Source organism: Triturus cristatus, chromosome 3_2 (genome assembly GCF_964204655.1).
Source record: "Triturus cristatus chromosome 3_2, aTriCri1.1, whole genome shotgun sequence".
NCBI classification, from domain to species: Eukaryota; Metazoa; Chordata; class Amphibia; order Caudata; family Salamandridae; genus Triturus; species Triturus cristatus.
In genome coordinates this window covers 1,063,398,152-1,063,416,708 of record NC_140584.1, presented here as the reverse complement: position 1 = coordinate 1,063,416,708, position 18,557 = coordinate 1,063,398,152, and the positions used below count along the sequence as shown (strand labels likewise).

The 18,557-nt window shown below is 46.1% G+C and overlaps 1 protein-coding gene across 7 annotated transcripts in view; it reads right to left on the bottom strand.

Annotated features, from left to right (window-relative positions):
- The window catches only part of GTF2I (general transcription factor IIi), a 1,662,009-nt gene that overhangs the window by 246,337 nt on the left and 1,397,115 nt on the right, over positions 1 to 18,557 (bottom strand). For all 7 annotated transcript variants that reach the window (XM_085649796.1, XM_085649797.1, XM_085649793.1 and 4 more), the window contains one exon: positions 2,127 to 2,183. In XM_085649796.1, coding sequence (XP_085505922.1) covers positions 2,127 to 2,183 — 57 coding nt within the window. The remainder of the gene's footprint in view (positions 1 to 2,126; positions 2,184 to 18,557) is intronic.

Genomic DNA, 18,557 nt, shown 5'->3' with positions numbered 1-18,557 from the left:
ATGGACATATGTTTTCCACACTCTGTACAGGGCTTGAACCCTGACTTCCTCGTCGACATCTTTAGGAAAGAAGCAAGAGGAGACCAGAAACACAATCCAGAAACACAAAGTAACTAGAAAAGCTACGTAGAGTCCCAGAAAACCGTTAGCGTCGACGGCGCGGAAAAAGGGAACTGACGTCATCACGCCGACGAGGCTCTCTTATGGCTCCAAGACGTGAGCGGAGCCATGCTATTGTGACGTCGTCCTCGTTGGCGTGGAGAGCTACAAAAATTTCCGAATGTTGCTGGCGCAGGGGATATTCATAAGGTGAGGAATCCACTGGCAGATGTATCCATCAGAAGTGTGTGTGGTGGGGCACGGTGCTAAACACTGCGGAAAGGTCGAGGAGAATCTCAGCTGCCAATTCTCCTCTGTCGAGGAGGGTGCGGATGTCATCAGTGGTGGAGATCAGGATGGTCTCAGTGCTGTGGTTGTTTCTTTCAAGGTGTTCTGTGAGCTGCTGGTTGATGGCCTTCTCGAGGACTTTGACGGGAAAAGACGGGGTGGTAGTTCTGGAGTTCGCTGGGATCGGTGGAGGTTTCTAGAGGAGGGAAGAGTGAAACTAAAACCAACAGGTGGTAACCAGTGGGCAGGCTGTGGGCCCTTTCTTGCAACCAGTCTTGTGAGCAAGAGCATATGCAGAACATGTGCTGTTGAGGGCTAAAACTAAAAATCAAGCTTTTTGGGTAAAGATCAAGCTTTCTGCCAAATTTGCCGTACAAGCTGTAGCTGTGTCTAAAGGTCCTGTGGAAAATTTCATGGGGAAACGATTTTTGTTATCCCCGTCTCCCCTTTACTTGGCCTCCGCTTGGAGGATCACCCTGAAATTTTCCAAGAAGGAGCTGAGCTGAAAGAAACTTTGTTGGAGAAAGTTTTGTGAAGATTCGTCAAACAGCTACAAAGTTATTAGCAAACCAAAAAATCTATTTCCAATGGAAACCTGGTACGAACTTTATCTACACAGTGGGGAATATGTGTGCGCGCGCATGAGAGTGTGAGTGTGTATGTGTGTGTACACGCACACACACACATTTATATATATATACAATTATGTACACACCTGTTTATATCTAGTTTATGGCACACTTGTTTTTCAAGCAAAACAATAATTCAACAACAAAGGTATTTAACAGGAACTGAGATACAAGGGATTAAATCTGTGCACCGAGGTAAAATTCCACTGGTTAGGTCTTATTAGTGCTAGCAGGGATGTTTTCCTCTGCAAAGTCATCGGAACACACATTCTGAAAAAACAGTAAGAAGTATTTTGTCATACTAGTTGCACCATATTCTGGTACTATGGGAGCTTGACTTCTACAAAGTAGTAATAAATGTGTGGATGAATGTTTATTAGTGTACATGCACATGGAGTGTGTAAACTGTGTGTGTGCATGCCTGTCTGTCACTCTAGGGCACAATCCTCAATCAGGCTCATGTTGCACTAAGAAGCAATTATAGTTACTATGAGAAGCGAGGGAAATTGCAGAACATGTAATTAGCCAAAATCCCATAATTAGGTCGATTAGGGGCGCCGGAATCTAAACCCAAGCCTCTTGGTTCCACCTAAAATACATTCAAGGACACATCTCTGCACCTTGGATATTTTCTGATTTCACCTCTGAAAACAAACACATTTTAGTCAAATAATGATTATGTGATAGACATGTGAATGTTATGGTTAAAAGTAACATAATGAACAGAATCTCCAGCATGCCACTGTGCAAACAGATGAGCAAATCTTGTGAAAACTCTTTCTTGCACGATACAGTCGATAAGCAGAAATGTGCTCGCCACCACTTTACAGCTATTCCAAGCAAACAAAAATACATCAACTTCAGTCACCAGAATGACTGACTAGGGGCTTCATTTTGACCACGTATGCTAGACTTTTTGGAGACAAGGGAGTGCACGGCTCTACTAACACCAGTCACATGCTAGCATCATATGTTCAACTGTTCAATGATGTTTACAAATGCAGAACACCCCACCAAGCAAAGGCACCGTAAAGGGACTTCAAATACCGCCATTACATGTACTGAAGCCTGGGGAAGGGTGAGCAAATACGGATCGAATCGATTACTTACTTGCTGGTAACAACGTTTCGTCTGGAAGTTCTGTCTCCCCAGCAGTCTCTTCACTTCCTGAAATATATTTTTTTAAAGGTAAAAAATGTCGTTCTTTTTAGAAGGATAACAACTATTTTGTCATCTAATTCAGATTGTAAGCAATTGAGGAGTACACATTTTACAGCTATATATTCATACAAAATGTTCTCAAACTCAGATACTACTATCACCAAATCATTAACGTCAAATCACCAATTTTTCATAGAAAATGTTTCGGAAGAGGAATCCTACTGAAACAAATTCAAACTTTTTTTTTAAGTGAATGATATACAGACGGCAGCGCAACAGGACTGGTTCAATTGTCTATGGAGTATTTTTTGCCACAAACAATATAAATCTCGGCCTATTACTTCTTTTCATTCACCTACTCCTCTCCTCACAATGTTTCGGTTCACAATTATTTGAAATAAGCTTCCTTGATCAACCCCACCGTAAATCACAAGTGACCGTAAATTGGTTAGTTCTAGATGGAAATTTGCTACATTTGGTAATAGGTTGCTTATTGTGAGAGGACACGAGCTTTAGAATATTTGCATTTGATTCAAGGCTATACTGTCGTTTTCAGTCTTTCCAAATTGTAACTGAAGGAGTACTTCCGGTACATGGATTCTGAAATGCGGTCTGTAATTAATTTGATCTTTTATCCCCACTTTCTTGGGTTTTACAATGTTAAACCATATGCGAGCTTTGCCACTTGACTTCTATGCTTTTGTGCGTGCCATAAAATAAATGCAAAGAAACACAAATACAAATGATGTGTCAGCTGTAACAATAGCTGTATAAAAAAATATTTTAAAAAACATTCAAAAAGACGACATTGTAGCTGCCTGGCATATGCACAACAATCCTACGTGGGGAGCTGTAGGCATGCAGCAGCTCCCCCTCAAGGAACTGGAAATTATGTTTAACAGATGACCCTTAGTTTTCAGGGTCTCAGACAGGATGGCCACCTTGGAATTCCCTTTCAGTTTTATATGCTCCTAAACTGGAGCTTTAGATCTACAGCTGGGAGTGTGGAGCCCTCTAGGGGAAGTCTACAGCTTCAGGTTGTGTGTCCTGAAGATTGTTTAAACAAGCATTTACAATGCAATAGGTCTCGCATTTATGAGAGTTTGAGCAACTGGCATTGTAAATGACAATGTCTTTTAATTATGTGTAGTTTTTAAAACAGATAAAAGAAAGGCATTGTCATTTACGATGCCAATAGCGTAATCGCTTGCAAATGCGAGACCTATTGCATTGCAAATGCGTGCTATAAAAATTAAAAAAAGCATTAGGAGAGTGTGAGTCCTGCCTGCAACAGCAGGCAGGAGAAAGCTATTTCAGAAAATAGTGCTCTGAGGCTGTAATTAAAGCCTACTGAGCAACAACACACGTAACAGGGGGTGTTTCCATGGGAGGTTAAACAATGAGATAAACAAGTTACTTACCTTTGGTAACAATATACCTGTAAGAGACATAGATTAGTTATAGATTCCCTACCTGTAGAATTACCCCCAGGCGTCAGACTGGATCCAGAGAATTTTTCATCAGCAGTACCCCTGCGTGTTAAATGGTGGCATCGGTCGGCCATCCGTTCGTCGTTGGCGTCGTGGTCGCCGGGATGATGTAGCGGTAGCTACTTAGATGCCGTCCTCGGGCGCCGACGTTAGTTCTTTTACACAACATCACATGCCAGAAGCGCCGAGCCATGCAAGACACTGACCACTGGTGCACAAAACTAGGGCCCTAAAAGGGAGTCCCTCACCCTAGAAGTCAGAACAGGGAAGATGGGTGGGGCGGTAAGGAATCTATAACTAATCTAGGTCTCTTACAGATATAGTGTTACCAAAGGTAAGTAACTTGTTCATCTGAAAGAGACAATTAATTATAGATTTCTTACCTGTAGAATAGATACCCCAGCAATACCAATCTCGGAGGTGGGCCTGTGAACCAAGTTCACACCACAAAGTCCTGGAGAACAGAATGGCCAAAGAAGCTGTCTCTCCGGACTTGGCTGTCCAGGCAGTAGTGCTTTGTGAACGTGTGCAGAGATGCCCACGTAGCTGCCTGACAGATGTCCTTGAGGAGGACTCCCCATCCCAAAGCAGTGGTAACTGCCGTCGCCCTGGTGGAATGGGTGCAATCCCACTGGAGGCTCCTTTGCCAAAGAGTAGCAAGCTTTAATGCACAAAACAACCCACCTAGAGATGGTCCGTTTGTGCACGGCCCGACCATTTTTGGCGCCCACATAGCCAACAAAGAGCTGGTCATCCACCCGGAATTGCTAGGTGCGATCCAAATAGAAGGAAAGCACACATTTTGAATCCAGGAGAGCCTCTTCCTCCTTAGAAGGAGGCGGAAAGAAGGTGGGCAAAGTGATGGTTTGACCAATGGGACATGCAGTGTTCACCGACCGCAGTCCTGTGCTGGCGGAAGAAAACCTCTTCTTCCCAAGAGAATCCAGCTTCTTGGATTCCCTCTCTGGTGGAGCAGTAGGGAACGTGCCTTTGAGAGTTGAGGCTTGGACCACCAAGCTCTCGGAGGTAGGGTGTTGGGAGAGGAAAATGGGTCGCCTGGGGCGGGGCGGTGGCGTTGGCCAATTATTCTATCCACAGGGGCCCTTGTGCTGGGTTTGGGCCAAGTGCTTGGAAGGATGTCCGTGAGGGCCTCATTGAATGGCAGCAGGGGCTCCGAAGAGGCTGCTGCTCCTTTTAGCACCTCGGTCAGGTGGTTGGTCCTGACTGCCATCGAAGGAAGCTCAAGGTTCAAAGCCTCAGCCACCCTACGCAACACCACAGCGTAAGAGGCTCCCTCCTCCATGGCCACGGTAGGGGGAGAAAGCATGCCAAGGTCTGGAGAGGTGTCCAGAACACTGGCCTCACCCAACTCCTCTCTCCAGTCCGGATCATCTAACTGGTCTGCCAAAGGGTCAACAGACCATCCCAGTCCTCCTCACTCTCCTCTGGTTGCCACTTAGGGCAATAGGGAACACCAGGGTAGAACAGTGGTACAAAATTACCATTCAACACTGGTCCAGCTCCATGTCTAAGTCGAGGAGGAGGCCGGGGTTGACGTCGGCTGGGGACACAACTGGCATCGGAGGTGGCAGAGGTGTCGCAAATGGATTTGACAGGAGGAGGTGTTGTTAGGTTGACCGGCGCCGATCCGGATCCAGGCCTGGATCTTTGGGGGCCTTGCGGCACCGGGGCCAAAGCCGCGGCATCGATGGCCTAGAACCCCCAGCTGAGTCTGCAGGGCTCAAAGGTGCGTCCGTGGAGTTGCTCAAAGATGGACGGGGGTGCTTCGTAAAAACTACGAAGTTGGGCAGGGGTCGCTCCGGGTCCCGGGAAGGGAGGGAAGCTCTGAGCTGACCCAGTAGGGTCCGCGGATGGAGCGAAGGACGACAACCTTCTGCATCCCGCATTGCGTCGGCCAACGGACATGGAGAATGCGAAGAGCGATAGTGCTTCTTCGCCTTCTTTTTGTGCTTCGACTTACCTGAAGACGAAGACTTCAAAGAGTAGTGTTGGGTGGTGACTCCGCGATTGGTCTAGCGACTTCCCTCTGGACCAGGACCTCGAGCGGCGCGGAGCCGAGTGCCTGGCCTCCAGAAGCATTCGGGTCCGCGGCCCAACAGTCGGAGCACGACTTCGGGTCATGGTCACGCTCCAAGCATCACAGGCACACAAGGTGCGGATCCGTAACCAACATCAATTTGTGACAGGAGTCACAAGATTTGAAGTCGACCTGCCGATGTGACATTCCTGTGCACCAGGAGTCGAACGACTTGAAAAAGATGTTGACAAAAGTCAAAAAATGACAGTCAAAAAGTGACTAGATGTACCGCTCTCTCCGGATATACACTGGCTGGTGTGGAAAAAGAAAAAACTGACATCAGCGCACAGAGGCAGCGTCTAAGTAGATACCGCAGCGTCATTCTGGCAATCACGACGCCGACGACGAACACAGAGTCGACCAGCGCGCAGGGGTACTGCTACGAAAAAATGTATCCTGATCCAGTCTGACGCCTGGGGATAATTCTAAGGTGAGGAATCTATAACTAATAGTCTCTTTCAGATACTTTGTTACAGATGTGATCACATGAACGCAATGCTTTATACTCCTAAGTGCAGGAGGATTATGCGTACTGAGATTGTATGAAGTATTTTCATGACATGTGACTTTGGTCTTAGAGTGTGGTAACACTGACCTGATGTAAACAGACCCCCCCTATATGGTTATGTGCTGTATTGTACATGGAGACGGGGTAATGTGATTTTTGGGTGTCATGACACTTTAGGGGTCAAATGTAATTTTGCCAAAGGTAGTTCCAACAGCTTGGGCATATTTGTAAATGACTGCATTTGGTAGTGTGTGCAACAATGTACTCTGCCTTTTCTAAGAAAAACCAAAGACTGGACAATTTATTGAGTGTAATTATTGCGTGCCAGCGAATGGTGATTATTAGTCCACACTACCTCCCTTGAGTAGGCTTTGGACTGCTCTACTTCACTACCCTGTGAGAGTTAGGTGCTACAATGGGGTGTTTGATTCCCAGTGAAGGGGTGAATGAGGACTTTTTACTTAAGCAGGCCACCCAACTAATGGCCCCTTTCCTCACACAGTATATCCCAGGAAGAGGGTTAAGAAAGGTTAGTAACTTGTCCTTCTGACGGATACTTCTAAGAGCAAAGCAGCAGCTTGCCAGGTGGGGGGTGTGTGGACTTGACTCATACCATTAAGTCCTAAACGACAGAGGTAGAAATGCCCTTCTTGCTTGGTGAACATGTGCACTGACACCCATGTTGAAGCCTTGCAGATGTTAACGACAGGCACAACACGTGCCACCACATTAGCCTTAGCCCTGGTGGAATTGGCTCTCAGCCCGTCCGAAGGCTGTTTCGTGGCCACTGCGTAGCAAATTTTAAAGCAGAGGACTATCCACCTTGACAGGGTCCCCTTTTGCACAACTTCTCTTTCTTTGCTCCATATAACCCCACAAACAGTTGCAAATCTATTCAGTTGTCCCTGGTATGATCACTGTAAAAGCTTAAAGGCATTTTGGTGTTCGGCTGATGGAGCCTCTCCATCTCTTTCAACAGATATGGGGAGAACGCTGGCCAAGTGATGGACTGCCAAACATGAAAGGAAGTCACAACCTTTGGCAAACATGGTGCTCGAGTCCTCAGCACTAGTTTGTATGAGGAAAAAGGTATTGTAGGCCAGCTGCAGCAAAAAAGGCCTGAGGTTCACTCACTTGACGAGCTGACGTAATCACATTGAAGAGGATGGTCTTTAAAGTCAGGAGACGCAGAAAGCAGCTATGCACTGGCTCAAGAGTGTACACATGAGAAATGCCAACATCAAGCTACGGTCTCACTGTTACATCACATAGGGTTTAGAAAGTAACAGGTGTATCATAACTTTAATTAAATGTCATAGAAACAGGTGATTTAAACAAGGACGACTGGTTCAGCAAATGCAGAAAGCCCAAAAGGGCCAATAAATGACTGCAAGAGCTTGCCGGGCAAAGATAAAACAAACAAAAAGGATGTCCAGCAGCTTTGCTTGTAAAGTGTCAGTCTTGCAAACTCCACATAACACCACAAATTTGGCTCAGTGCCCAGCATAAATGTACTTTGTGGAATGGCACCTAGTGACAAGAATGAAATCCACCACTTTAAGTGGCAGACCCAAAATGCAGACAGTTGCCACCGATCAAACTTCACACATGTAAGTGTAGATTAAGCAGATTTGGCTGGTGAACCCTGCCCTATTGCTGAGACAGGAGGACCTTGCGAAGCAGTAGCCTGGTCGGAAGACAGATGTTTATGCACAAGAGGTCAGGTACCACGTTCTCCTGGCCCAATCTGGATCCACTAAGATGATCTGGGTCCAGTCGTTCCTGAACCTTTACAGGAATCTGGGCAGAAGAAGCAGGGTTGGGAAGGTGTAGAGGAGTCCAGAGTTCCATTCCAGCCAGAATGCATCTCCTGAGTGTTCTTGCAGAAACTCCAAAACACAAAATGTTCAATATTGGGCATTCTTTGAGAGTGCCAAAAATATATCTGGCCAGGGTTCTCCCAAATGCTGGAAGATGTTCTAAAACACCTCAGGATGTAGATGTCACGAGTGATCCACCAAACGCCTGCTCAGTTTGTCCGCTCCAGCATTCAGGGACCCTGCCAGGTGGTTCACAATTGGGAAAATGCCCTGACGTTCCAGCCACCTCCAGAGGCACAGAGCATCCTGACAGAGGACCCAGGACAACATTTTGCCCTGCTTCTTGCAGTAGCACATATGAGTGCTGTTGTCCATTAGAACCTGCATCCGGTCTCTCTTTGATGAACAGCAGAATGACATAAACTACAAAAGATTGATGTGGAGCAGGCCAGAGTCCAGAGTCCCCTACTTGCCACCTCCCCTAGATGACCTCTCCAGCCCAGTAGGGGAACATCCATCAGGACAGTCAGCTCTAGTGTGGGAGAGAGGGGGGCCTGCCACTGAAACAATTACGTTTCAGAAGCCACCATTGCGGAGCTCTAGTCATCTTCTCCAAAACTTGGAAGGCATCCGCCAGATTGCTTTTGGTGCTGGGCCTACTGAAACTTCAAATGCCATTTCACAGCTCACATGTGGCACCTGGCATAGCTGATGAGCAAGATACAGGAGGAAAAGAGGTCAAGAAGCCTCAGAGTTGCTCATACCATGATCTAGGCTCATGCCTGAAACATAGGGCTCTTACCCCGAATGCCCTTGACTCGTTGTGGCGGAGGGAAAGCCCTGAATTCCACTGTGTCCAGGATTGCTCCACTGACTGGAAGCCTCTCTGAAGAGTTGGCTCACTGACAGTGAACCCCAACAATATTAAGATGTTTATGGTTGTCCAGAAGTGGTCCACATCTGACTGTGGTGAGCCTATCTTCAAACGCCAGTCACTGAGGTATGGGAATACTGATATCCATGACCTCCAAAGATGGGCAGTGACCACCGCTATCACTTTCGTGAACTCCTGAGAAGTGCTATTGGGGCCAAATTGGAGAAACAGAAACAGCACACAAGAAGTTCTCCTTGTCTACCTTTAATAGCTGATAACGTTCGTGGGACTGCAGCAAAGGTATGTAAAAATATGCATCATGCAGGTCCAAGGCCACCATCCAGTTGTCTGGGTCTAGAGCAGACAGAATCAGGGCCAGCGTGAGTAATCTCAATTTGTCTCTTGGTAGCAAGGGGAAGAGGAATTGTAGGGCTAATTCCCCTGCTAACCTGCCAAACACCACTAAAGGACTCGAGTGCCTGCTCTCGGTTTGGGAAAGGCTGCCTCTTTTTTATATGCAAGCCTTATGGAAAAGCCTCTAAAATTTCTGAACTGGCACTGGAACTGTTCAGCAGTGGTCAACAGCGCAAAGAATGCAGTATAGGATTATAATCCTCAAAGTGCTCTGATCCTGCCTTCTCACTAAAGAAGTACAAATATCAAACACATATCCATAACCTGTGCATTGCCAGAGAATCAGGTTGAACTCATCCAAGCACTTTTTTTTAATGGGGCCCGAAAATACACCAAAACTTGGCAGCATAGCCTCCTTGAAGGCCCTGATCTGCTGCGGTGTCAGTAGCGGCTCAGGAAAATTTGGGGAGCTTTGGGGTAAATTCATGAATCAGTTCCATGGCCGGAGACTTTGAAGGGGTGCAACTAACATCAAGATGCCCTTGCACCTTCTCTTTGGAGTCAGAGTGGAGGGATGTGTTTGAGTACCTCTTCTCTTTCTTATGCTTTTGTTTGGACTTACCAGAGCAGCGATCACAAGAACGGGCTTGGAGCTTGGATTGGGTATGTGCCTGGGAACTGGATAGTGAGCTGAACTTAAAAGAAAGTCGCAACTTCCTCAGTGACATACAGCTACACCTCTCACTCTCGGTTGAATGAGGGCACATATATGGCACGACTTAAGAGTCATTGCCCGAGTCCAGAAAAACAACTTACTTACCTTATGGTCTATCTAACCATAGATTCCTCACATTTAGAATATCCCTGTGTGCCAGATTGAATCTAGAAGATTTAAAAAGCGTTGCTCCAACGTGCCAGTACATGGCGCCATGTGGATCCATGGTCATTTAGTTCCACCCCAGAAGAAAGAATCGCGCCACCATATAAGCGTGACCCCTGCGTGTCAATGTCAGATTCTTTCTTCACTCTGTCCGTGTGCTAAGATGCAATAATCAGAAGTTTCAGTAGGCAGATCTTTCATTGGGGCCTTTTTTAGATGGAAAAAGAAACCATTGAACAGAACAGGAAGCAGGCAGGGTGGTGAGGAATCTGCAGGTAGACAGGGTATCCACCAGAAAGAGTATTTCTGAAGGAAAGTAACTTGATCTTCTGATGGGTACTTCTGGCTACAGATGAGTCATCATTACAATAGATATCAAAGTACCACCTCTCAAGGTAGGCGTGGGTTGGAATGGCTCAGACCAAAAAGTCTTGTAAGACTGAACAGGCAAAATGCCTTTTAATCATATTTGGCTTTGAAGACAGTAGTGCTTCGTCAATGTATGCACTGCTGCCCATGTCGCAGCCACACAAATGTCTCTGCGTGCTAGTTCCTTGCCCCTGGTGGAATGGGCCCTCAATCTTTCCAGAGGCTGCTTCTTGATCAGTGCATAGCAGATCTTATTGTAGAGGACTAGCCACCTTGAGAGAGTCCTTTTCTGTACTGCCTTGCCTTTCCTTGTCCCAAAGAACCTCACAAAGAGCTATTAGTTTACCTAGTGGAAGGAGGAAAAAGCCGTAGCAAAAAACCTTAAAGAATTCGGCAGGGCAGAGATGACACTAACACACCAGAACAATACGAACTACAAGGGGAAAAGCATGTATTAGCTTAAAGATCAAGCACAGCAAAAAATACACAAAGCGTGTTTGCGACTTGCTACAACCTGAGCTGGGCCTGCTTAAATAAGTGCCATTAACCTGAAGTAGAAGGTGACCCCAGGAACAACTAACCTCAATTTTTAGCTAGGACAAGACAATGGTTGGAGCTTTGTGGTGCCATCCTCATTGAGATCCATGACAGAGATTGAAACATCAAGATCATAGCCTGAATTTCCAGGACTCACTGGTCCGATCGAAAAGTTTGAAAGAGCACCATATTTAACATGGCTCAGATGATAAGGATCCCCTGCGAAGGAGTCAGGTGTGACTCCAGGACAGGGATGTTGATCGAAAACCCCAACCATGTCAAGAGGTTCAACGTCCTCTGAAGGTGGTCAGTGACCGACTGTGGCAAGACCGCCTTCAACAGCCAGTCTTGAGGTAAGGAAAAGACTTCTACCACCAACCCAGTTCCTGATCAATAAAAAAAAAAAAAGTGCCAGGGTCTTCTTGGGATGCCACTGCATCTTGCACCAGCCATTTCCCCTGCCAGCGCTGCCAATAACAGTACCAACACAAGAACTAACCATTGCACTTCTAGAAGTGTGATAAATCAGACTATTACAGGTGTGGGCAGCAGGTATTATTACGTTTTTAAGTAGATTCAATTAATAAACACTGTTGTGCTCATGTCAAAATTGAAAAAACCACCACCACCATGTGAAAATAAATATCCAGCAATGCCATCATCCAGTCTACAAGATTCAGGCCAGAAGGAACCTGGACCAAAGTGAGCAGCCTGGATGAGTCTTTGTGCAGGCTGGAACTGAGAGGTTGAAAGCGTTGAATAGGACAGAGGCTTCCTCCATTTTTTAGCACCAGGAATAAGAAAACAAGTTACTTACCTGTAACTACACCATCTACGATCCCGTCGACGATCCCGTCTACCACAGCCCCGTCGACGACGACCTCGTCGACGATGATCTCTACTCCAGTTTCCACCAGGACTTTTCAACTAAAGTCTTTTCAAAGGCAGGACATTTCACCGCTTACTCCCTCGCATCTCCTGGAAACTTATGTGCAGTGTGACGATGATGATTATGTGGACGACGAGGACGAAGGGCCCTTTGGGGTTGCTCGCCATCCTTCGGAACTGCACATCAAATGTCAGGAGGACGATGAGGATGAGGAAGATGACAACTATCAAGGGCATTACTATCAGGAAGACATAGTCGTTCCGCATCATAGACCCTGCTACACACAACCTCGTAGGAACGCGATGTCACATCTGCCTCCTACTTTGATACAAGACCTACAAGCCATGCTTGCAAATTATAAGCAGCGATTTCCACCGCAGCCAAACGTTCCACAGGTTCCACAGACTGCGCCGCAGCCGGACCCATTGCCTCTGCCTGAGGGTCCAGCCCCAATGCCTCAACTGCCTGATCCTCCACAGGACCCGCATCAGGATACAACCTCGGAGGAGGAATACGAAGAGGGCGAGTTGCCAGACCCAGCAGACCCTTGGGATTCATATATAATCCCTATGCCTTCGCCACCTACCCCTCTACCATCTGATTCGCCTCCAGAAGATATAGGGGGGTTCCATAACCTTATGCAGCGAGCTGCGACCAGGTTCAACTTGCCGGTTACCATTGAGCAGTCTGACTGTTTTCTGCATGATTTTAAGGAGGAGTCAAGGAAGGTTACGAGAGCTATCCCTATCATTGACTATATTTGGAAAGAAGGGGTTAAAATCATGAAAAACCCGGCATCAGTACCAGCGGTGCTTCCACGGATTGACAAAAAATACCATGCTCCAGCCGACAGTCCCTCTTGTCTCATTGGTCAACCGCGTCCAGACTCGGTTATATCTCCGGCAGCCCAACAAAAGTCTAAGAATCCGGCAGCACCGGTCACTACACCACCGGATAGGGAAGGACGCTGACTGGATCTAATTGGGAAAATATTTTCAACTATGGCAGCTGCTTCCATCAGGGCGGCCAACTCCCTAGCGATAATAGGGCGTTATGACCGCCAGATGTGGTCAGAAATGGCAAGCTTTATCGACCTCATCCCAGAGGATAACAGGCAAGATGCTCGAAAGATTTTGTTGGAGGGTGAGCGTGCAGCCCCAGAGACTATCGACTGCGCACTGGATATTGCGAATACTAACTTTCGCCAGTTGGCTGGGGCTGCGGTTCTTAGGCGCCAGGGTTGGCTGAAAGCTACCACGTTCAGACCAGAAGTCCAGACAAAAATATTGGACATGGCCTATGATGGCGAATCATTGTTTGGAAAACACATAGATGATGCACTCCAAGCAATTAAAACAGATACTGATACTGCAAGATCGTTGGGCTCCTTGCAATACAAAAGAGGTACCTTCAGAGGAGCAAGGGGCCGTGGATTTTCTTCCAGAGGAAGTTATCATACCCAACAAAATAGGTACCAGCCTCAGTATCGGCAATCATATCAGTCTTCCTACAGACAGACCAATACATCTGGTTTCTCTCGTCAAGGCGGACGAAAAAGATCGCAGAATCAGGGAAGAGACACCTCACGGAAGCAATGATTTCTGCAGGGCGCCTTCCACTCCTTTTCCCCTCCCTGTGGGTGCGAAAATTTCAACTTTTGCGACCAAGTGGCAAGAAATTACGTCGGACCAGTGGGTTCTGGACCTGGTTCACAACGGTCATACCTTAGAGTTTGTCACCAAACCACCCAACAAACCACCCAAGGGACCCCCTCCCCCTCGTCTTCACTTACTATTCAAAGAAGCTTTAACAATGCTCCTCAAGAACGCAATCGAGAAGGTTCCTGCGCTTCAAAAGGGGACAGGTTTCTATTCCCGCTTTTTTCTCATCAAGAAGAAATCAGGGGAGTGGCGCCCAATCTTAGACCTTCGCAATCTGAACAGATTCCTCAAGAAGCAGGGATTTCGCATGGTCACTCTGGCGGAAATTCTAGGTTGCCTCAACGAGGGAGATTTTCTAGCTTCCTTAGATATGGAAGACGCTTACTTTCACATCCCAATACATCCGAAGCATCGCAAGTATCTTCGCTTCACAGTGGCTGGCGCCCATTACCAGTTCAAGGTGCTCCCGTTTGGGTTAAAATCTGCCCCAAGGATCTTTACGAAGTGCCTAGCTCCAGTGGCAGCAGTGTTGTGCTCCCAAGGAATCCAAGTCTTTCCGTATTTAGACGACTGGCTAATAAAGGGTCCTTCGGAAAGATCAGTCAAGACTGCCGTGACAACATCTCTTCGTCTGTTCCATTCTCTGGGGCTTACGATCAACAGGAGCAAATCTCAATTACAACCAAGGCAGATCCTTCCTTTTCTGGGCGCGCTGTTAGATACCGTCCGCTGCAAGGCATTCTTGTCTCACGAACGGCAGGTTCATGCGACCCTTGCAGGAGGAGTTACACCTTCAGTGGCAGCAGGTGATGGGCTCCTTCGACGACATCATCAGAGTCACTTCAGGCATGAAGAGCGCTCTACGTTGGTGGTCCCATATTCCCAACTTATCAGAAGGGCTTACTTTCATTCAGAAGATTCCAGACTTTGTCCTCACTACCGATGCTTCCATGGAAGGATGGGGAGGTCATCTCCAAGATTTACAGATACAGGGGAAGTGGTCCCCAGAGTACAAAAACAAACACATCAACAGTCTGGAATTGCGAGCAATTTTTCTGTCTCTGCAAGCTTTCCTTCCAAGGATTGCAGGTTCTTCGGTTCTGATTCGAACCGACAATACCACCAGCATGTTCTACGTGAACAAACAAGGAGGAACAAGATCAGCAACTTTGTCCACGGAAGCTCAGGAGTTGTGGGAATGGGTCACACTCCACAACATAACCCTCAGAGCAGAACATGTCAGAGGTCTCTGCAATACATTAGCGGACACGCTCAGCAGATCCCAATCAGATTGCCACGAATGGGAGCTAGAGCAAGCTCAGGTGCTCAGAATATTCAGAGCTTGGGGAACACCACCGCTGGATTTGTTCGCCACGAAGGAGAACAAGAAATGCCACTTCTATGCCAGCAGATACCATCAACAGGGCTCAAGGGGGAATGCCCTGTCCATGCGATGGTCAGGGATTTGTGCTTACGCTTTTCCCCCGATACCCCTGATACCGAGGGTCATACGCAAGATGAAGTTGGAGGGCTGTCGTCTCATCTTGATTGCACCCAGATGGCCACGCCAATACTGGTTTCAGGAGCTCCTATTGCTATCACAGGACCAGCCGATCAGTCTTCGCCCGACGCCCACAATGCTGTCAAGGAACAGGGGTCAGGTTCTCCACCCGGACCCTCAGTCCCTACATTTACACGCATGGCTCCTGACTTCTTAGAGTTTAAGGACCTGGATATCCCTCAGGACTGTAGGGATATATTAACAAAATCACGAGCTCAGAGCACAATAAAAACTTACCGTCTAAAATGGAAACGGTTTTGCTGCTGGTGTGAAGCAAACCAGGTGCACCCGGTGGATGATCCTGCAGAAAAGATCCTTCCTTACTTGTTACACCTGGCAAGATCTGGACTTTCTTTCCCTTCAGTCAAGGTCCACTTAGCTGCACTTTCCAGATTCAGAAGGGGTGCTCAGGGCCCTTCTCTTTGTTCATCCTCTTTAATTAAACAGTTTATGAAAGGACTATTCCGAGAGTTTCCTCCGGTCAAACTTCCGTCACCGGAATGGGAACTCAACACAGTCTTATTGCAGTTAATGAAGCATCCATTCGAGCCCATCCACAAGGCTGACCTAAAATTCCTTACATGGAAGGTTGCTTTACTTCTGGCTTTAACATCAGCTCGAAGAGTGAGTGAAATTCAGGCGTTTACTGTAAAGGAACCTTTTCTACGCTTCACTCAAGACTACGTGCACCTCCGAACTAATCCAACGTTTATCCCTAAGGTGCCTTCACAGTTTCATCTTTTTTTTTTTTTTTTTTTTTTTTTTTAATAAATATTTTTTATTATGCAGTTGGATACAATCAGAAGGAACAGAAGGACAGAAAGCAACAAACATTCTTAACCTGGACATAAGTTTGGCCAACAGAAAAGAAAATAAAACAAAAGGAGAAGTAAATATTCATTCACAATGCCAGATCTTCTCCCTCCCCTGGTCTCACAGCAATCCATTCGGATATGGGGGACCAGATAGACTCCCCAAAATCCCTACTTTTCTTCCCTTTCTGAGCATACAATAATAGCTCAATATTATAAATGCCCAATAATCTTGATAACCATAATTGAAATGAGGGGGCATTTGTGTCCTTCCAACCCGAGGAAATTAAAATCCGAAGAACAGCTACAGAAACGAAGACCAGAGCTTCCTCGGCCTTTCCAAGATTTAATCTATTGTCTAAACCTAACAGCATCAGAGAGGGAGATAAATCGATTCTTAAACCTAATACTTCCTCCCAGAATTTGACAATTCCTCCCTGAACAGCAGTTAAAGAACCACAATTATAAAACATATGCAATAAATCAGCAGGTCCCATATTACATCTGGGGCAAGAATCATCTTCCCTGACCCCCCAAGCGAAAAGCTTAGCGGGAGTATGATACAGATCAAATACTGTCTTGTAGTGCTGTGCCCTCTGATTCGTAGAACGAAATATTTTTTTATTCATATATAATGCCATATCCAAATCAATATCAGGGTTCCCTAATTTAGCTGCAAGAGTATTTTCCGTTTTCTCCATATCATCTTGTATTTCACCCAATAAAGACAAATAGATAGTTTTAATACTCTGACCCCCTTTCAACAACAAATCAATCAAAGGAAATTTTGACAAAAATGGGATCTTGGCCCTTAAAGTCTTAAATGAGCTAACTAGTTGAACATAAGAGAGCCAGTGACATGAAGGGATAGCGGCTCTACGTTGGAGGACATCAAACCCCTCAATCCCATCTACACCCAGTATATCCCCTACTGTCTTAATTCCCTGCACTTTCCAGGCCTGGAGGTTCCTTTCTGGACCCAGCTTCAAAAATAAGCTAGAGTTACAGAGATGGAGATACGAATGGATCTTAGGAATTTTACATAACCTGGAAATAGCCCTCCAGAGCCCCCATACTCCTTCCAGAATCTTGAAGCGGGCCCTTTTATAATATCTCCGATCGACTTCACACATCAAGAGACCTAATGCTTTCCTGCCCACTAACAACTCATAGATTGAGGGTGGTTTCTGGATGTCAATGTTTACAGAGTTATGAGATGGCCTTGACTGAAAAAGAATGGACATTTGGGTTAACAAACATGACCAGTGATAAAGCCCTAACCTGGGTAATGCGAGCCCCCCCCTCTCCCTCGGAAGAGACAGTAAGCTCGTAGAGCGCCTGATTTTTCCATACTGCCAAATAAACCTTATAAAAATTGATTCCAGGTTTTTAATGACTTTCTCCTCGACTAAGAGGGGGATAGCACGAAACAAATAAAGTATCTTAGGAAACATAGTCATTTTAAGAACATTAACTCTACCAATCAGTGACAGGTGTAAGACATCAATTCTTTTTAGATCAGCCTCAATAGATTTACCTAATGGAATAAAATTCTCCTCTATAATTTTATCGACTGATGCATTGATCCTAACACCCAAATAATTAGCAGAGTCCATAAATCTGGAGTCTGATTTAACAATGTTTCTTGTACATATAATTTGGGTTTATATTAACAAAATCACGAGCTCAGAGCACGATAAAAACTTACCGTCTAAAATGGAAACGGTTTTGCTGCTGGTGTGAAGCAAACCAGGTGCACCCGGTGGATGATCCTGCAGAAAAGATCCTTCCTTACTTGTTACACCTGGCAAGATCTGGACTTTCTTTCCCTTCAGTCAAGGTCCACTTAGCTGCACTTTCCAGATTCAGAAGGGGTGCTCAGGGCCCTTCTCTTTGTTCATCCTCTTTAATTAAACAGTTTATGAAAGGACTATTCCGAGAGTTTCCTCCGGTCAAACTTCCGTCACCGGAATGGGAACTCAACACAGTCTTATTGCAGTTAATGAAGCATCCATTCGAGCCCATCCACAAGGCTGACCTAAAATTCCTTACATGGAAGGTTGCTTTACTTCTGGCTTTAACATCAGCTCGAAGAGTGAGTGAAATTCAGGCGTTTACTGTAAAGGAACCTTTTCTACGCTTCACTCAAGACTACGTGCACCTCCGAACTAATCCAACGTTTATCCCTAAGGTGCCTTCACAGTTTCATCTTAATGAACCAGTGACATTAAAGACTTTCTTTCCTAATCCATCCACCCCAGTGGAACGAGCCTTACATTCTCTCGATATCAAGAGATGTCTTAAATTCTATCTTCTGAAAACAAAGAACCTCAGAAAGTCCGATCAATTATTCGTGGCTTATGGCCAAACTACTCTGGGAAAGGCGGTTACAAAATCCACCATTGCCAGATGGATAGCATCTACAATACTTTTCTGCCATGACAAGGCTCACAGGCCTTTGTTGAGGAAACCCAAGGCCCATTCCACGAGGACAGTAGCAGCGTCTACAGCATTGTTTGCTGGTGTG